The 15,810-nt window shown below is 39.2% G+C and overlaps 2 protein-coding genes across 5 annotated transcripts in view; one reads left to right on the top strand and one right to left on the bottom strand.

Annotated features, from left to right (window-relative positions):
- The window catches only part of LOC114566648 (ryanodine receptor 1), a 53,361-nt gene extending 48,654 nt beyond the window's left edge, over positions 1-4,707 (bottom strand). The window contains exons 1-2 of the mRNA XM_028595284.1: positions 4,637-4,707; positions 3,412-3,483 (exon numbers count right to left, since the gene is read on the bottom strand). Of these exons, the coding sequence (XP_028451085.1) occupies positions 3,412-3,459 (48 nt within the window). The 5' untranslated portion in view covers positions 3,460-3,483; positions 4,637-4,707. The remainder of the gene's footprint in view (positions 1-3,411; positions 3,484-4,636) is intronic.
- Positions 662-15,634, top strand: nfrkb (nuclear factor related to kappaB binding protein). 4 transcript variants are annotated; one of them, XM_028595288.1, is made up of 28 exons: positions 662-833; positions 1,310-1,408; positions 3,654-3,715; positions 5,151-5,301; positions 5,425-5,626; positions 5,731-5,858; positions 5,930-6,101; positions 6,216-6,320; positions 6,411-6,484; positions 6,567-6,648; positions 6,750-6,945; positions 7,548-7,659; positions 7,760-7,886; positions 7,974-8,051; positions 8,149-8,225; positions 8,374-8,420; positions 8,736-8,796; positions 8,894-9,068; positions 9,183-9,289; positions 9,893-10,016; positions 10,427-10,506; positions 10,711-10,907; positions 11,006-11,276; positions 11,363-11,542; positions 12,661-13,389; positions 14,003-14,109; positions 14,495-14,633; positions 14,778-15,634. In XM_028595288.1, the coding sequence occupies exons 3-28, from the start codon at positions 3,702-3,704 to the stop codon at positions 14,916-14,918; spliced, it is 3,876 nt and encodes a 1,291-aa protein (XP_028451089.1). In that variant the 5' UTR covers positions 662-833; positions 1,310-1,408; positions 3,654-3,701; the 3' UTR covers positions 14,919-15,634. The 4 variants fall into 4 exon arrangements, with proteins under 4 accessions (XP_028451089.1, XP_028451086.1, XP_028451088.1 ...); XM_028595285.1 differs by lacking the exon at positions 3,654-3,715; XM_028595287.1 differs by lacking the exon at positions 3,654-3,715 and having other exon boundaries at positions 14,498-14,633.
- The last annotated feature ends 176 nt before the right edge of the window (positions 15,635-15,810 follow it).

The following is a 15,810-nucleotide window of genomic DNA, read 5'->3' on the forward strand; positions in this document are numbered from 1 at the left end:
TGGAGCCACAAAAGGCTTTTGACAACTGTTTTCACATATGCTGTACTGTAGTACTCTCCAGGACCTATAAATAGACTTTCATGTGTAAAATGTATGGAGTTTCCCTTTAATGGATTCAGCAAATCTTAGATTGCATTATGCCTTACATTTCATGGGTTAGCCTATTAAACTTGCCATTCATGACTCTGATGGAATCAAAAGGTCAAATCCATATGATGCAAACTCTACTATATTTGTGAAGGGTGACATTACAAGTAAAACTAATTTAGAGGTGGCTACGTACCAAGGACCAGTTAACAAAGGAACACAGAGAGTGTAGATGTCTGACCGTATCTCACCACATACATTATTCAGTTTTGACCACCAAACCTTGAATCAGAGAGACAACATTGAGGCCAACATAAATAACAGAAACTTGAGACTATGCATGAAATAAAATAACCTGCAAAAACAGCTGTTTCCTTACACAACTTTTCTCAACCTTCAGTTGTTTTTGTCCTGTTTATATATTTCTCTGTGCCTGTCACTGGCACAGCTCTAATCTCCCCACCTCTCTGGCTCCAAGACACCAGCCACTCCCCCTCAGATCTCTATTTTAGGCTGTTGCACCTGCTGTTCACACATCCCCTTCTGGAAAGCAACAGATATTTAGGATTTGACTGCCAGGAAATAAATGGCCCACATTGCAGAGATTCAATAGAATTAGTCAGCTTGCTGAGAAGAGGAATATTCAAAATTCACCTCAGCTCAAAACTTCATGCTCAGCTGTTTATGTTTTTTTTTATCTGCAAATGCTTCTGGTTCATGCATACCCATAATCAAGGCACATACCAGTAAGTAACAAATACTATTTTAGCGAAGAGTTCAACATAGTTGTCAATTGTGTGTTTGGGTTAAACTATTGTGTAATTTAATGTAATTCGTGCCTTATACTTGTTTCTGAAGCTGTAAACTGGCAACAAATTCTGCAAAAATAAATATAAAATTTAAAAGAATTTGTATTGTCCATAAGTAAATGTATGCAAGTTTGAAATATTGTAAAAGGGGTGCTGGTGCAGTCTGTTTCCTTTTTATCTATCTCATGTTCTGAACACATGGACTACTCAAATATCTGACTAAACAATAACAATGAAATACCTATCCTGTACAGTAGACATGAAAGTCAAGTCAGTAGTTTCCTAATAATTTACAACAACCATTATATTGAAGTTAAATGCATCTGACAGCAAACTACTAGAGTAAAATTCTACCATAGCATATGACAGAAGTAAGTATCAAGTTTCTGTCATGTTCTGTTCCTAATTTACAGTGTGGACAAGAATGTGTCGACAGGCAGACACACCAACAGACGGACAGGCAGACAGACTGAAAGACAGATGCAACATGACAACATGAGGCTAGCAGCTGGGTATTTATCTCAAATTCCAATGTTTTTGCTAGATTTGCCATGTAAGAACTACTATAGAAAACTGACAACATGTTTTGCATCTAATAATAAACATTTCTAGTACTACTTTAGGAGTAAAATTCCCACATGGACTGAAGTAAGCAGGTGCTGAAATGGGCCAAGCTTTGAACCTGCTAATCCTCACACAGTATATATAGAACTCTGAGTTCAGGGTGAACAGCTATAGACTGACAGTAACTTTATGACACATTGTTAACATATTTTACTTTAGTGCAGTGTTACAAGCCATAAGGCAATGCCAACTGAAATGTGCTTTTTAGATCTAGCTGCTAGATTAAATGTGTAAAAGAAAACATTAGAATTTGAATGAGTTCATACTTGTCAAAATATTACATAAAAGTCTCTTTAAGCAAAAACACAGAGTGCAGTCACACTTCAGGATGCACAACTTATAATCAAGTGGCTACAAGGATCTGAGTTTGAAGTGATACTTATAATGCAGTCTATAGATAATCAGTGTCTGGCTTATGCTAATGGCAGGGATAGAGTTACCAGGGTCTAGAGAAACTCAAGTGACATTATGTGAAACATCTACAATAGCTGAGTATCAACACTGACTATCCAAATAAAGAGTGATACATACAGAAGACAGCTTGCAAGGCCACAATGCCCTTCTGTAGACTTTGGCCCAGAGATCTAAATTGGAAATCTGATAGCTCAGCGGTGAGTAATGCAGCAAAAATAAACTACATTTAAACTTAATATGTTATAACATGTAATGTAAAATCAAAATGTTAAACTTTAAATTTAAACTTTGAAATGTACTGAAACTCCCTAAGCAAGATATTTATATTAAAAATGGATGTTACCTAAATCACAAATTGGGCCTACAGTGAAGAACAAATGTGCTAATTTTCAATTTTGGTGTGGGACATGCACAGTAAGCGGTTTACCAATGTCACGTCATGTGGGTTTACAAATAGTTCGATACAGAACTGTATCGTTAACAGCAGATAATAAGTTATATGCAAGAGATGACCACCATCTGTGCCAGCCATTTATTTCCAAGGAGCAACAAAGTAAGTGCATATTACATGATGTTTGGGCAAATAAATCCCTGAGTAATCACAAATCAAACAATTTAGGTTCGGGACACTGCAACCTGTCAAATGACATTTTTTTCTAAAAATGTTATGGAAATGGGTGGTTATACCTTTTGAGATAAAGGACAAGTCTAAGGAACATAGACTATTGATACAAATACAAATGATAGCAAACTACCCAGAATACTTAAATCATTCCTATGTTCATTCTCTACAAAAGCAAAAAAACAACAGAACCACATATTTAATCTGGAATAACATCAAGCAACAAACATGGTTATATCGACAGGACGTTGTGTCTCTTGTACAATTAAGCCCACTAGTTCATACTACCATTCACTATTAATGAATTATTAGTTCCAGCATTATTTTGTCATCAAATTAGTCTGGCTGCCTCCAATCTTGCTTTAGGATGGATTTGTTTGAATTCCCAAATAGACTAAACTGCCTCTTACACAACCTACTCATAGAAACTGAACTCTGTCTTTCGGTGGATTTTTATTCTAATGAAATGTTAAATTGTCCTAATTGTCATCAAAGTAAATTGATCCCTGTCAAAATGTCATAATACTTTCATGTAACTGTATCTAAATGTTTTTGGTAATCTGTTGCTGTCTATGTATTAACTGTCACCTGGCACCAGAAGATTTCTTATTTGAGACAAAAGCAGTAATATATCAAGAACCCTAAAAGGGTATAAATAGATAACAATGCAGACCAAACCAGCCACCTGTCCTTGGCAATCTGTGCTCAGTCTATGTAAAGAAAGTTACCCAACAGTAAATGTCTATCATCTATTATGAAGCAACAATTCATTACACAAAAGGCCAATTACTGTTCATTATTGACTCAATCCATGTTTTTAATACTTTTTGAGAAGATGCAGACAGCATCACTTACCGTGCGCAGGAACTGAATCTCTTCCTCTCCATCTGCACCTTCTGCCATTCTCCAAAGGCATTAAAAGGAAACCTTGATGAAAATGGGAAAATGTTTATCTCTTAGTTCTGTAACTCCTGCTGCCTAAGACCACCACATAAGGCAGAACAATGTTGGTGAAGGTTTCTGAAGGGCAGTCCTGTGCCTCTCTCTGGCTGTGGTATGAGGGAGAGGGCTTAACTGTTCATTCCTGTTCATTACAGCATCATAAAGAGGTGGAGCAAGCTGACAAAGCTGAACCAGCAATTCAAATGTTCCTGTTAAGGTATCTAGACCATTGTGTTGCACTAAGTTGTTACATTATAAGTTATGGCACTAACATAAGATAATTAAATAGAGATATAATATAACAAATAACTCTCATAATGCCATACATATATTAAATAAGGGACTGTATTAACAGTGTTTTTTCCATTGTAAAACTTCCAGGACATGTGCGAGTATACACATTAAATATACTAATTATATATATATATATATATATATATATATATATATATATATATATATATATATATAGATAGATAGATATTGTGTTGTTCAATGATAAATACTTGTATTTTTATTAACGTTATCTACTTTATCAGTTATTATATGTATTGTTTTTATTTTAAATATATTGTAATAAGACTAAACTAATAAATGAGATATTGTATTATTTTTCAGCATAAAATGCATGTGTGTATGAGAATAAAAACAAACGAATGCTAACGCTAAATGGCTGAAACTAGCCATCCCTGGGAACACTGTCAGCACGGATGACAGCTGTCAGCTGTCTGCTAGCTACATCATGGTCTGCTCCTGCTCTTGACTGTTCAAAGTGAGAAAGTTCGCATAGGCAACGACATGGATGTGCACAACATCTCCTTTTTTCAACTGCTCCTGCTCTTGCTTTAAAATAAGCTCTTGTCTCTCCTGTGCATTATGTGACAATAACGTTATATTGCTACCGTTAGCTCTAACTAATTTTCAACGTTTAGCTAGTTAGCTAGCTAATGTGCGAATGATTTAATGTGTTAAATAAGAATTATATTCTTCTCTGGCCCAAAGTTATGAATAATAATACCAAATGTGCTATATTAATAGTTCTAAACCGTCTCTGATCATACTAAGTACAAAAAGCAAACTGTTAAGAAACGAAGTTATTACGCGTTGTGCATAATTTTACAGTTTTATGTATACATACTTGATGTCCTGTGGAGGGCAGTAAAACGCAGTGAGTGAAACGCGCGGCGGGTTTGTGTCATCCAATTTCAGTAGAAGAAGAAAACGGTACGTCGGTAAAATAGTTCCCCCCTTCAGTTCCAAAACACAAAGCAGTGTCAGGTAAGAGCTATTAGCCGTTTTTAACCAGCAATATCAACGTATTCATAATAAGCAAATTTGCCAAAATATCGAACAGTAATAGTATTTTTGTGTTGAAACCGGAATCCAATTGTTACCTGGCTCTTTTGCTAACTTAGCTGGTAGTTTAGCTCGCAAAGCAGCGCTACGTTAGCTACTGTACAAAGTGGCTAATGTTTTGACATTGGTAAATGCTTGCAAATGTTCATGCACTGAATTACCAGATTATTCTAAAACTCTAAAGCACAACATGGTTTGCAAGAATCACTGAAAGCAAACGCATCGGTTGGCGGCCGTCCACAGATTGAAACGAGGTTTTGTTTGTAACGTTAGCCATGTTTTTTTCTGTGTGAAAGGCTTAAAGCTTGGAGCAGGAGAAGAATGGATGCCCTCACCCACATGCTTACAGACCCTCTCGATCCAAAAGAGGAAAACGATGGACAAATCACAGAGGAATGCATGCTGGGGAACTGTAGATTGAACCTCCCAGAGGACCTACTTGAGGACGTGAGTTATCAGGCGCTCAGTGATAAAATGCTGCTCTTTTCTGCTTTTTACGATTATTCGTGTGTTCAAACACAATGTAGACTATGCATTCATTTTTGCTGTTTACCTTTTTGTTTTCATTAGCCTGACATTTTCTTCTCTGTGATGAGTGAAAGCACCTGGAGTGAAGTACTGTCAGATTCCCAGAGGCAGCACCTTCGTCAGTTTTTGCCACAGTTTCCTGACAACAATGTTGCTGAGCAGGACAGCACCATCGGTGACCTATTCAACAACACAAACTTTAAGTTTGGAAATCCCCTTTATCTTGCACAAAAACAATTCAGAGGTGATTTCCTACTTATCCACTTATTTACCCACCAAAATACAACTTTATCATGCTGAGTACATTTTTGAAGCACTTCCTGATCATGACTCATTATCTCAACCCAGATGGTTACTTCAATCCTGAGGTGGTCAAGTACAGACAATTGTGTGCCAAGTCCCAGAGGAAGCGACAGTTGTACTCCCTTCAGCAATATTACCACAAAATGTTGAAGCACATCCTTGTCTCCAGAAAGGTATTTTTAAAGTTTGAGGTACAAGGCACATGGCCTTTTGCTGTTAGTCTTAATGCTTCTTATTTTTCTAGGAGCTGCTGGAGTTTGCGGTTCACAATGGTCTGGACTTTCCACCAAAAAGAAAGTTACCGACCAAGACTCATGTTGAAATGCGGGAGCCAAGGGTGAGAAGACGATTGAGCCGCATATTAAAGGAGGTCAAAACTGAGTGTGGAGACAGCAATGCTTCAACTGATGATGACGGTCAGTCTGTTCTTTCATCAGCTTAACTGCCGATAATGATACCTTTTTTCTAAGCATTTCTCTAATAATAAGCTTGGGAACACTAATGAGAGTCTTATTGCATAATGCTTGTAGACATATCATCATGGACTCCAGCACCCCAATCACCCCCCTCTCCTACATCCACTGTCTCGCTCAGAGTTCTTCCCAGCCTCTCCACCCAAGACATGAAGACTACTGGTCAGTTATTTTTGCCATATAAGGATGATGTTCCTCAAATGTTTAAATACAGCAAATATAATGTCTAAAGGTGTTTTATTTTTGTTACAGAAAAAATAGAACTAGGGGAGCGGGACTTGAAAGCCATGCTGCAAAACCATCGGGAGAAGAGGAAGCGACAGCCTGTAAGTGGTGTCAGGAGATAAAGACACATATATGGTTTTGTCTTAATTTGTACAGTATATCATTAGTTATTGATTTACTCAGGATCATCCAGACTTGATGACATCTGAGCTCCACCTTGGAGACATACTTTCAAGAGCAAATATTGGTCGGAAGGGGACTGTGCGTAAGTAAAAGTATTATGGTGAATCTTAAACCAAAGTCTTGCTTTCCCTGATTTCATGACATACAGTTGATAGGTTGTATCCTTTCCTTTTTTTCTTGCAGCGCTTTTTGATCTGTCTCTGCCTAAGAAGAAGATAAAGGATGAGAGAAGGAAGAAGAAAATGAGGACAATAAAAGTGGAATCTGAGGATCCCTGTGAAATTCTGGTACCTTCAGACACCCCAACAGCTCCACCAACGAGCATCATCAACTCCCTGCCAGACACACCATCTACTCCACTGCCCAACATCAAGGAGGAGTGAGTCTAGTGACACACTGGTGTCAAAAATTCCTACAGAATAGTGTGTGTATATTGTCACGGCATAACCACAACCTTGGGAAAACTTGATACTATCGTTACTTGTCTAGGGTCTTCCAGAGTTTGGCCATCCGTGCATTTATGAATCTCCACAGATAAGCGCTAGGCTAAAGGTAAGGTGAAATGGGCCTTCCTGTCGCTTCGTTGCCCGGTGCTGCTCCGCTCCGTCACCTGGTCAACCCGCTCTCCGTCCTCCGATGCTGGTTAGCCTCGGTGCCTCATTGACAGTTCATTTGTAGACATTTAAGGACGCGGACAAATAACATTAACACAACTTAATAGGGGGAAAAGGGATCTCTGTCGCGACAATCAGCAACAGCATCTCTTCCTGAAACTCCAATCCTCAAACTGTCATCTCCCGCAGCTGCTCCCAGTCTTCCCCTTTGTAAACTGCCAGTCTCTGTGACCATGTAAGCCCCTCCTACCCAGCCTGACAGCCATGCAGAACAGCCCATAGGAAGATCGTGCCGTGACAATATGTATATTTTCAGTGGGTATCCTGTAATCAAAAACTAATGTAAAGAACCATGCCATTATTGCAGAATTGTAGAAGAGTCTCAGAGCAGCCCGGTTCCAGTTGAAGAAATAGCTATCAGTTTCTTCAGCTTGTTGGAGAGCATCTTAAGGGCAGAAACCCTTAACAGCACTTCACTGGTATGCACTCATTACAGAGTCTCACATACATATTATAAAATTGATCACAGTTCCGACTACACATAAGGCCTACATTGTGATGTTTGTCATTGTGTGTCAGTTAGAGGAGAAAGTTCAAATGTGGCAGTCTTCTCCAGCCAGCTGTCTCAACGTGTGGTTTTCATCTGTCCCATGTTGGTCTGACTTGGTTCTTCAAGCCTTGCAGTTTCTTGCAGGAGAGACTAAAGGTAACTAGCCGTGGTCACGCTGAAATGTTCAGGCTTTATTATCCACCCCATGTTACTCATCTACTGTATGTCATCTTTGTTAATCAGATGGGATGATGGCACTCCCCAGTGGCTTTTCTCCATTTTTGGAATTTGCTGATGACTCTCAGCAGTGGAGGTGGATTGGTAAGAGGAAGCAGCTATTAAAATCCCTGATTAATGCAGTGCTTGGTATTCAGGCTGATTTTATTATTGAGGATTAAAGTCAATCATTTATTTTTAGGCCCCACTCAGGATACAGAGAAGGATCTCAGTGCACTCTGTCAGCTGTGGCTGGACTCCAAAGATTTAGTTATCAAGGTAGTACAATTATTATATTACAGGTACAGTTTCAGCAATGACTCTGCAGTTTGTACTATGCTATGCTACTTTATTTTTGTTTACTATGTTTAACACTGTTTTTTTTATTTGTGACAAAATGTAAACAGGACTTTTCTCTCTTCCACAGACAGAAAATGAAGACATGCAAGAGATGACTTCTCCCACACCGAGAGTGTAAGATTCAGCGATCTATAAGGCATTGCAAATGTGATAAAATCACAAAAATTGTAACTAATTAACTAGCTGATTGACTATAAATTAATTGATTATTGTTTTTTGCGTTGTCGGTAGGACTAAGGATGCCTTTATTACTAACCTAATTTTGTGTATTTTAGATGGCAAATAGTTAATTGCTCAATCAAAAAATCAGTAGTTTAACTATTGATAAAGATAATAGTTATTTGTAGCCTGACATTAACTTAATAAAGCAGTTTGAGTTACAATATTGTGGTTGTTGAAGTTAACAGTGTAATATCTTTAACCAAGCAGCTCAACTGATTATGTGGTGCGGCCCAGTACTGGAGATGAGAGACAAGTCTTTCAAATCCAGGTTTGTTTGTGCTGCTGGAATCTTTTTGTTATTTACAACATTTTGCCTGGACATGAACGTACTAAGTTTTACATACATACTTTTTTTGTTCTATTAGGAGCAGCAGCGATACAACCAGCCACATAAAGCCTTCACTTTTAGGATGCACGGCTTTGAATCTGTGGTGGGGCCTGTTAAAGGGGTGTTTGATAAGGAGATGTCTCTCAACAAAGCCAGGGAGCACACATTGCTCCGCTCAGACCGACCACCATATGTCACCATTCTCTCTCTGGGTTAGGCCTTCTGTTTTACTCTGACTCCTTTGTCAGGCTGTAGAGAATCAGTTTTCAGTGTGTGCAAAGGAAACCAATCAGACACTTCTGACTTCCAACCACTTCCTTCCATAGTGAGGGATGCAGCAGCCAGGTTACCCAATGGAGAAGGAACTAGGGCCGAGATCTGTGAACTTTTGAAAGACTCACAGTTTCTTGCTCCAGATGTCACCAGTGCACAGGTGTGTTATTATATATATATATATATATATATATATATATATATATATATTAGGTGCTGCTCATAAGTATTCATACCCATGCTAAAGTTGACTAAAAAGAGGAATAAAAAAAATCACCTTTTGGAAATTGATCTTAATGCCTTAATTATAAAAAAGGGGAAAAATCCAATCTTTTAAGGACACCAATTTTTTTTGTGAATGAATAATGTATCGTAAATGAATAAATGTTCTTCCTTTAAAATACAGGGGCCATAATTATACATACCCCTATGTTAAATTCCTAAAGAGGAAGGCAGATTCTTTCATGGATCCAGGATACTATGCATCCTGATATTAATTAAAAAAAAATGAATTAAAATAGCCCCACATCATCACATACCCTTCACCATATCTCACAATTGGCATGGTTTTATTGCAGTTAGACTAATAACTGGTTTGATTTGCATTGATATGGATCTTATCTCAGTTAGCTATTAGGCTAACTGAAATAAAACCATGCCATTTTTATTTTTCTGTTGTCATTCAGCTTACTCTGGCAGAGTGACGTGTGTGTACCTTACATTGGCCTCCAGTCTTTAAGTTATTGTCTTCTTTGCCATTTAGGTGAACACAGTTGTCAGTGGGGCTCTGGATAGACTTCACTATGAGAAAGACCCCTGTGTAAAGTATGATATAGGACGCAAGCTCTGGATTTACCTGCACCGCAGTCGCAGTCAAGAGGAGTTTGGTAAGAAACCATTTTCCTGACTTTAGGGTTTAGCTGTTCACCATTTGAAGTTTGTTCAGAAGTGTAAAGATCTCTAATCCTGTAGTTTTTGATTAGAAACAGCCAACAAGGAGCCTTTTTTTCTAGTTTGATTATCCACTATTGTCAGAATAGAAGATTTACTTAATTTCCTAATAACCCCTGTATATCTGCTTGATAGATATAATTCTAATAATTTGTGTGGTTTTAAACTATGGATGTGTAGAATTAGAATATGTTCAACCTTTTATTCCTTTATCCTTCTATCACCTTGTTCTTTACCATAGTGGGATTGCACTCCCATGGAGATGAGCAAAGTGTCTCATAGTATATGCTCCTTGTATTTAGGATTTGGAAAAATGTTAATTTCCATGTTTGTTTCTTTCATCCAGAGAGGATCCACCAGGCTCAAGCTGCTGCTGCAAAAGCAAGAAAAGCCCTACAGCAGAAACCTAAACCTGCATCTAAGCCTGTGAGTCCACTGCCTCCATTTGACTGCAGAAACTACACTTAGCTGCACACAATGTAAAACATACACTATTTACTGTGTGGAAAACACTTTGGAAGTTGCGCTACTGTAGTGGAAGTTATTGTTTTCCCACTTAGAGTTCTAAGTTGTTGTTTATCAGTGTCTGAGAGCAACGTGTTGGTTAAGAATCTCCTGTTAATATTTTAGAAGTCCGGAAGTAAAGATGGAAGCAGTAAAACCACGGGATGTCTGGAGGCAGGACAGGATATAGGCTCCAGTCCCATGTCACCAACCCCAACAACACCTACCCCAAACACACCTGGAACCCCTATGTCGCCCTTACCCTGCACAACCACCACGCCAACAAAGACCGGAGTCCCGGATACAATCAAAACCAGCACAGGGTCAGTGTGACACAAGAGTTGTTCTTATTAATATTGTGTAATATCTGTGTAATTTGAAATAGGCTTTTCTCCTCTCTTGCCCCATCTCGCTCTCCCAGTGTTCTTCTTGTGTCCCCTCCCTCGTTGCCCCAGCTGGGAACCATCTTACCCACCAGTCAGGCTTGTCCACCAGTTTCACAGCCAGTCACATCCCAACACGCGGCTCGGATAGTGAGTCACCTGGCGGCAGGCTCCCTCCCTCAGGTGCGGGTTGTTTCCACTCAGCCTGGTCTGGTTTCTTCGGTAGGAGGTCAGCAGGCCACGCTGGTACATCAGACCCCTCACCAGATCAGGATGCCGGTGTCAATGTCAGCCAAGAGCATTTCACAGGTAATCAGATGAAGAGCTGTGTTTGTTGTTTTTGCATATTGCAAATGCATAATAATTCTGTCTGTGTTTATTATCTATATCAATAGGCAGTGGTTTCTGTGCCTCTGAGGAGTCAGTCTGCCAGTAGTCCAGTCCAGGTGCCGACCACCCTGTCTGTGTCTGCTGTAGCTGTGGCCAAACCTCAAGCCAGATCACCTGGTAGCCCGGCTAACAACCCTGTTTCCCCTGCTATGCTGCAAGGAGTCACCAGCCCGAATATCAAACAGGTGAACCAGTCTGTTTCAACTGGGATATTTGGCCAGTTAGGCTTTCCTGAAGTGTCTTTCCTGTAAGAATGTCTCCACCAGACTGGAAGGTGGTTGTTGCACAGATTTAAAATGTGTAGAGGTAGCCATGCCGTCAAACTACAAAAAGCTATTTACAAGTAGATAAGAGATAGACAAATTGTACTCCTTAAATACTCAATGCCAAATTTTAAAGGAACACGCCGACTTATTGTGAATTTAGCTTATTCACCGTAACCCCCAGAGTTAGACAAGTCGATGCATACCATTCTCATCTCCGTGCGTGCTGTAAGGCTGTCTGACGGCTCCAGCGGCATCAGCCCATCACAGAACATGCAGGTGAATGGTTCCAGCAATCCTACTGCTCGAATAAGTGACAAAATAACGTGTTCCTATTTACATGTTGTGATTTATAGAGTGACAGCGTGTACAAAAATGAGACACAGCCATCTTCTAACCGTAAACAAACCAGGAACTATATTCTTAGGTGGAAGAATATAGTACTTGGGCGGAGTGATATGCTCGCAGCAAGCCTGTCTGAGAATATAGTTCCCGGTTTGTTTACTGTTAGAAGATGGCTGTGTCTCATGTTACCTTGTTTTTTGTACACGCTGGGACTATACAAATCACAACATGTAAATAGGAACATGTTGGCGTTATTTTGTTACTTTTGTCACAATTGGGAGCAGTAGGCTAGTTGGAACCAGTTACCTGCAGGATCTATGCTAGGCTAAGCTAATGCTGGAACCGTCAGGCAGCGTTACAGCACGCACGGAGATGAGAAGGGTATGTATTGACTTGTCTTACTCTGGGGGTTACGGTGAATTAGCTAAATTCCCAATAAGTCGGCGTGTTCCTTTAATGAATAAGTAACTTAGACATACTTAAAAGTACAAGGGCAGAAATAAGTCTTTCAGTTCCGTTTGGTTCAACCTCTGTCCTGCATAGGAAATCTGGCCTCAACAGAAAAAAGTCTTCAGGTTATGGAGCTGACTATAATAGTAAAAATCTCTATCCTTTAAATAAGTAACAAATGTCATTTGCCATGTTAATGATCACAAGATTTATCTTTTGGTATGTTAAATTTCTTTTCTTTTAAGGTGTCCATCACAGGCCAATTGGGAATGAAGACCGGAGGAGCAGGAATTCCAATAACGGCTACAAATCTGCGCATCCAGGGTAAAGATGTCTTACGTCTTCCACCGTCCTCCATCACCACAGACGCAAAAGGCCAGACGGTGCTGCGGATCACTCCAGATATGATGGCAACTCTTGCCAAATCCCCAGTTGCAACTGTCAAACTCACCCCTGATTTCCTTAGCAGTGCCACTACAGGCAGCAAGAGCATATCAGCAACTCTCCATGTGACACCGCCCCACCCTTCACCTTCCTCTGCCTCCAGTGCTACATCCTGCACAGGGGAAGTACAGACCACCAAAGCAGGCCCTGTTACCACTAACTTGTTAAAGGCTGCAGGAGACACAGCAATACGTCTGATGCCCACGTTGGCTGTCACCATGGCTGACCAAAAATGTAGGACCTTCTCCAGCGTGACCTCCCCTGACAAGAGTGGTGCCACCATTCGTATAATGCCAGGCCTTGGTGTTATTCCACAGAAACAGGGTCAGACCATCACGATGACAACCACCACCGGCAGTAAAACACTCACAGCGTCTACATGTGCTAATATCGTGACCATGGCTGCCAGTGTTGTGGCTGGTGCTAAGGGGATCACAGTGGCTCCTGGAGTCTCGTGCTCACCTCTGACACTAGGAACTGCTACAGCCACTGTGCGGCAGGTCCCAGCTACAGTGGTTACCACACAAACGGTAAGGAAATGATTGTTTCTCTATATATTTTAAGGAAATGGCAAGTTTTTTTGTTAAGTTTTGGCAATCATTCCCTTCGGATAAGGTATGTTATTTAATATGATTACAGATATGGTACACCAGAAATCCTAAATATTCCTAAACCATTATATCATATAATAAGTGTTATATTGTAATGCAGGTTCAACCAAGTGTTTTTCACTCGCCTAGGTCATGGGATATAAAGTAGTAAAAAGTCAAACAACTCAAGATATGATTTTGATGTGATCTGAGATGAGATAACAGATAGAAATGGCTAAGCACAAATCTTTTTATTTTTCTCCCAAAGATAAAAGGGAAATGAAATGTGTTTATAAGTGATCATTTAAGTTGCAGTTGGATGTGCTACATTTACATGTACTAAAAGTGCTATATAAAAAAAATAAAAAAAATCAGATTGATTTAAATTACAGTATTCTTCTTGACAAATGCCTCTCTGTTAATAGTTGATTTATTAATTTGCATAGTTTTCTCATGAAATAATCCATCAATGAGGAACTTACTTAAGTCTAGGAAATCAATTCTGAAAGTTCCATGACTCAAGAACAATCCTCTTCTTTTGACAACACTGTAGGGAAAGTTACCCGCACGGATAACTGTGCCTCTCTCTGTCCTGAACCAACCACTGAAGAGCAAAAGTGTTGTGACCACACCAATTGTGAAAGGAAGCCTTAACACAAAGTGAGTCTCATCATCTGCACTTTCTCTTTTTTTAGACATTTTCCAGATAAAATGAATAGAAAATTTGATTGTAAAGATAAAATGTAAAATGAGTTGTAAAGATTGTATTATTTAGGTATTTTATTTATTTTATTTCATGTGCTGTGAGATTCAATGCTTTGAGGTTTAAGCTCTATTGGGCCTTCATCATCAGGTGAAGGCAACTACCTTGCAACTATTGTTTATATTTAGTTTACATTGTAGTGGCAGAAGCATACATTTTGGATTCTCTTAAATATATTTATTTATTGTATTATGTATTGTCTTTTTTTCTATACATGGTCCTTCTCTACAGCTGTTAGTTGGGCTGGTGACCTGTTTTTGTTCATTTCCTCTCTTTTCTTAGCAGTATCAGCAGTCTGGGCAGGAACATCATCCTAACCACCATGCCTGCTGGCACCAAGCTGATCGCAGGGAACAAACCGGTCAGCTTTGTCACAGCACAGCAGTTCCAGCAGCTTCAGCAGCAAGGACAGGCCACCCAGGTTAGCTTAAATTACACTTTTTTGGTGTTGCAAATGATAAGGTATTTCATAGTGAAACCTGTTCAGTCAAACCAGCTGCTTTATGGTCCAGTTAAATAAACACAGAGCATCTTAAGGCTAACTATCTGTCTTTCTCCTTTTTAGGTTCGCATCCAGACGGTCCAGGCGCAGCAGCTTCAGCAGCACATGGCAACAGGCTCCCCGAAATCGGTGTCCACAGTCGTAGTCACAACAGCACCTTCACCCAAATGTGCCCCCGATCCCCCACCTGCACCTAAACAGTGATCCTATCTTGTCAGTCAGCAATGAATCGTAGGTCCACTGTACAATATATACATGACTGTATTCAACTGTTGGAGTACTTTTTTGTTCTCAAGCTTTTTCAGGATCATTTGGCTTGTTACTACTCTTGCATGTGTATTCATAACATTGTTATTACAGTGTACAACATGCCTTTATTTGTTTTCCATTCGGATGATACCCACATAGCCAGAAACCTAATACTTTTCTGTAAATGCTATGGGCTTGTGTTCAGATTGACACTCTCTGTTGGAGGGTGTTGGTCTGTGCAAAGTTACCACTATCACCAGTATATTGAAAATTGTCATTATTCCTCAACTACATTCCATCTCCTAAATTATATTCTCCACATCGTTATAGTCAAAATATTAAACTATGTAAAACAGCTCACCAGGCTGTTGACAGCTACAACCATTTTCTGGCAGGTTGCAGTCTTACTATAGAAATTCAGATTTACTTTTTTCTTTCAGTGGCTTACAAACTTTCAAAAGACCATTTGCTCTGTTGATATTTTACCTAAATACAACCTCAAATCATAACTCATTAAATCATATTAAACTACAAATTCAACTTTCTATATGATTGGTCAACTTTCTCTGACTGTCAATAGGATATTCTCTTTTCACTTCTTTAAATGTTTGATGTAATGTATGTTTAGCAAACGTGAAATGAGTAAAACTTAAGTCTGTGATTTATTTGAATGTTGTGACTTGTTAATTTTTGTTTTAATATATTTTTTTGTCCTATTATTAGGTGTTATATTTAATTTAATAAGCCATACTCTCGAGCCATACATTTCAGATTACAATTTATGTAACGTGTACTTTTGTGTTTTTAAAATACGTTAACAGACTATTACAACAGATCATATTTTAAC

Source organism: Perca flavescens, chromosome 13, assembly GCF_004354835.1.
Source record: "Perca flavescens isolate YP-PL-M2 chromosome 13, PFLA_1.0, whole genome shotgun sequence".
Taxonomy (NCBI): Eukaryota; Metazoa; Chordata; class Actinopteri; order Perciformes; family Percidae; genus Perca; species Perca flavescens.

Bases quoted from the DNA above. Each gene is read 5' to 3' on its own strand.
- nfrkb (XM_028595285.1), top strand. From the start codon at position 772: ATGTTTTTTTTTATCTGCAAATGCTTCTGGTTCATGCATACCCATAAT. The intron at 834-1,309 runs GTAAGTAACAAA...CCTAATTTACAG, and splicing joins CATAATCAAGGCACATACCA to TGTGGACAAGAATGTGTCGA. The intron at 8,052-8,148 runs GTAAGAGGAAGC...ATTTATTTTTAG, and splicing joins TCAGCAGTGGAGGTGGATTG to GCCCCACTCAGGATACAGAG.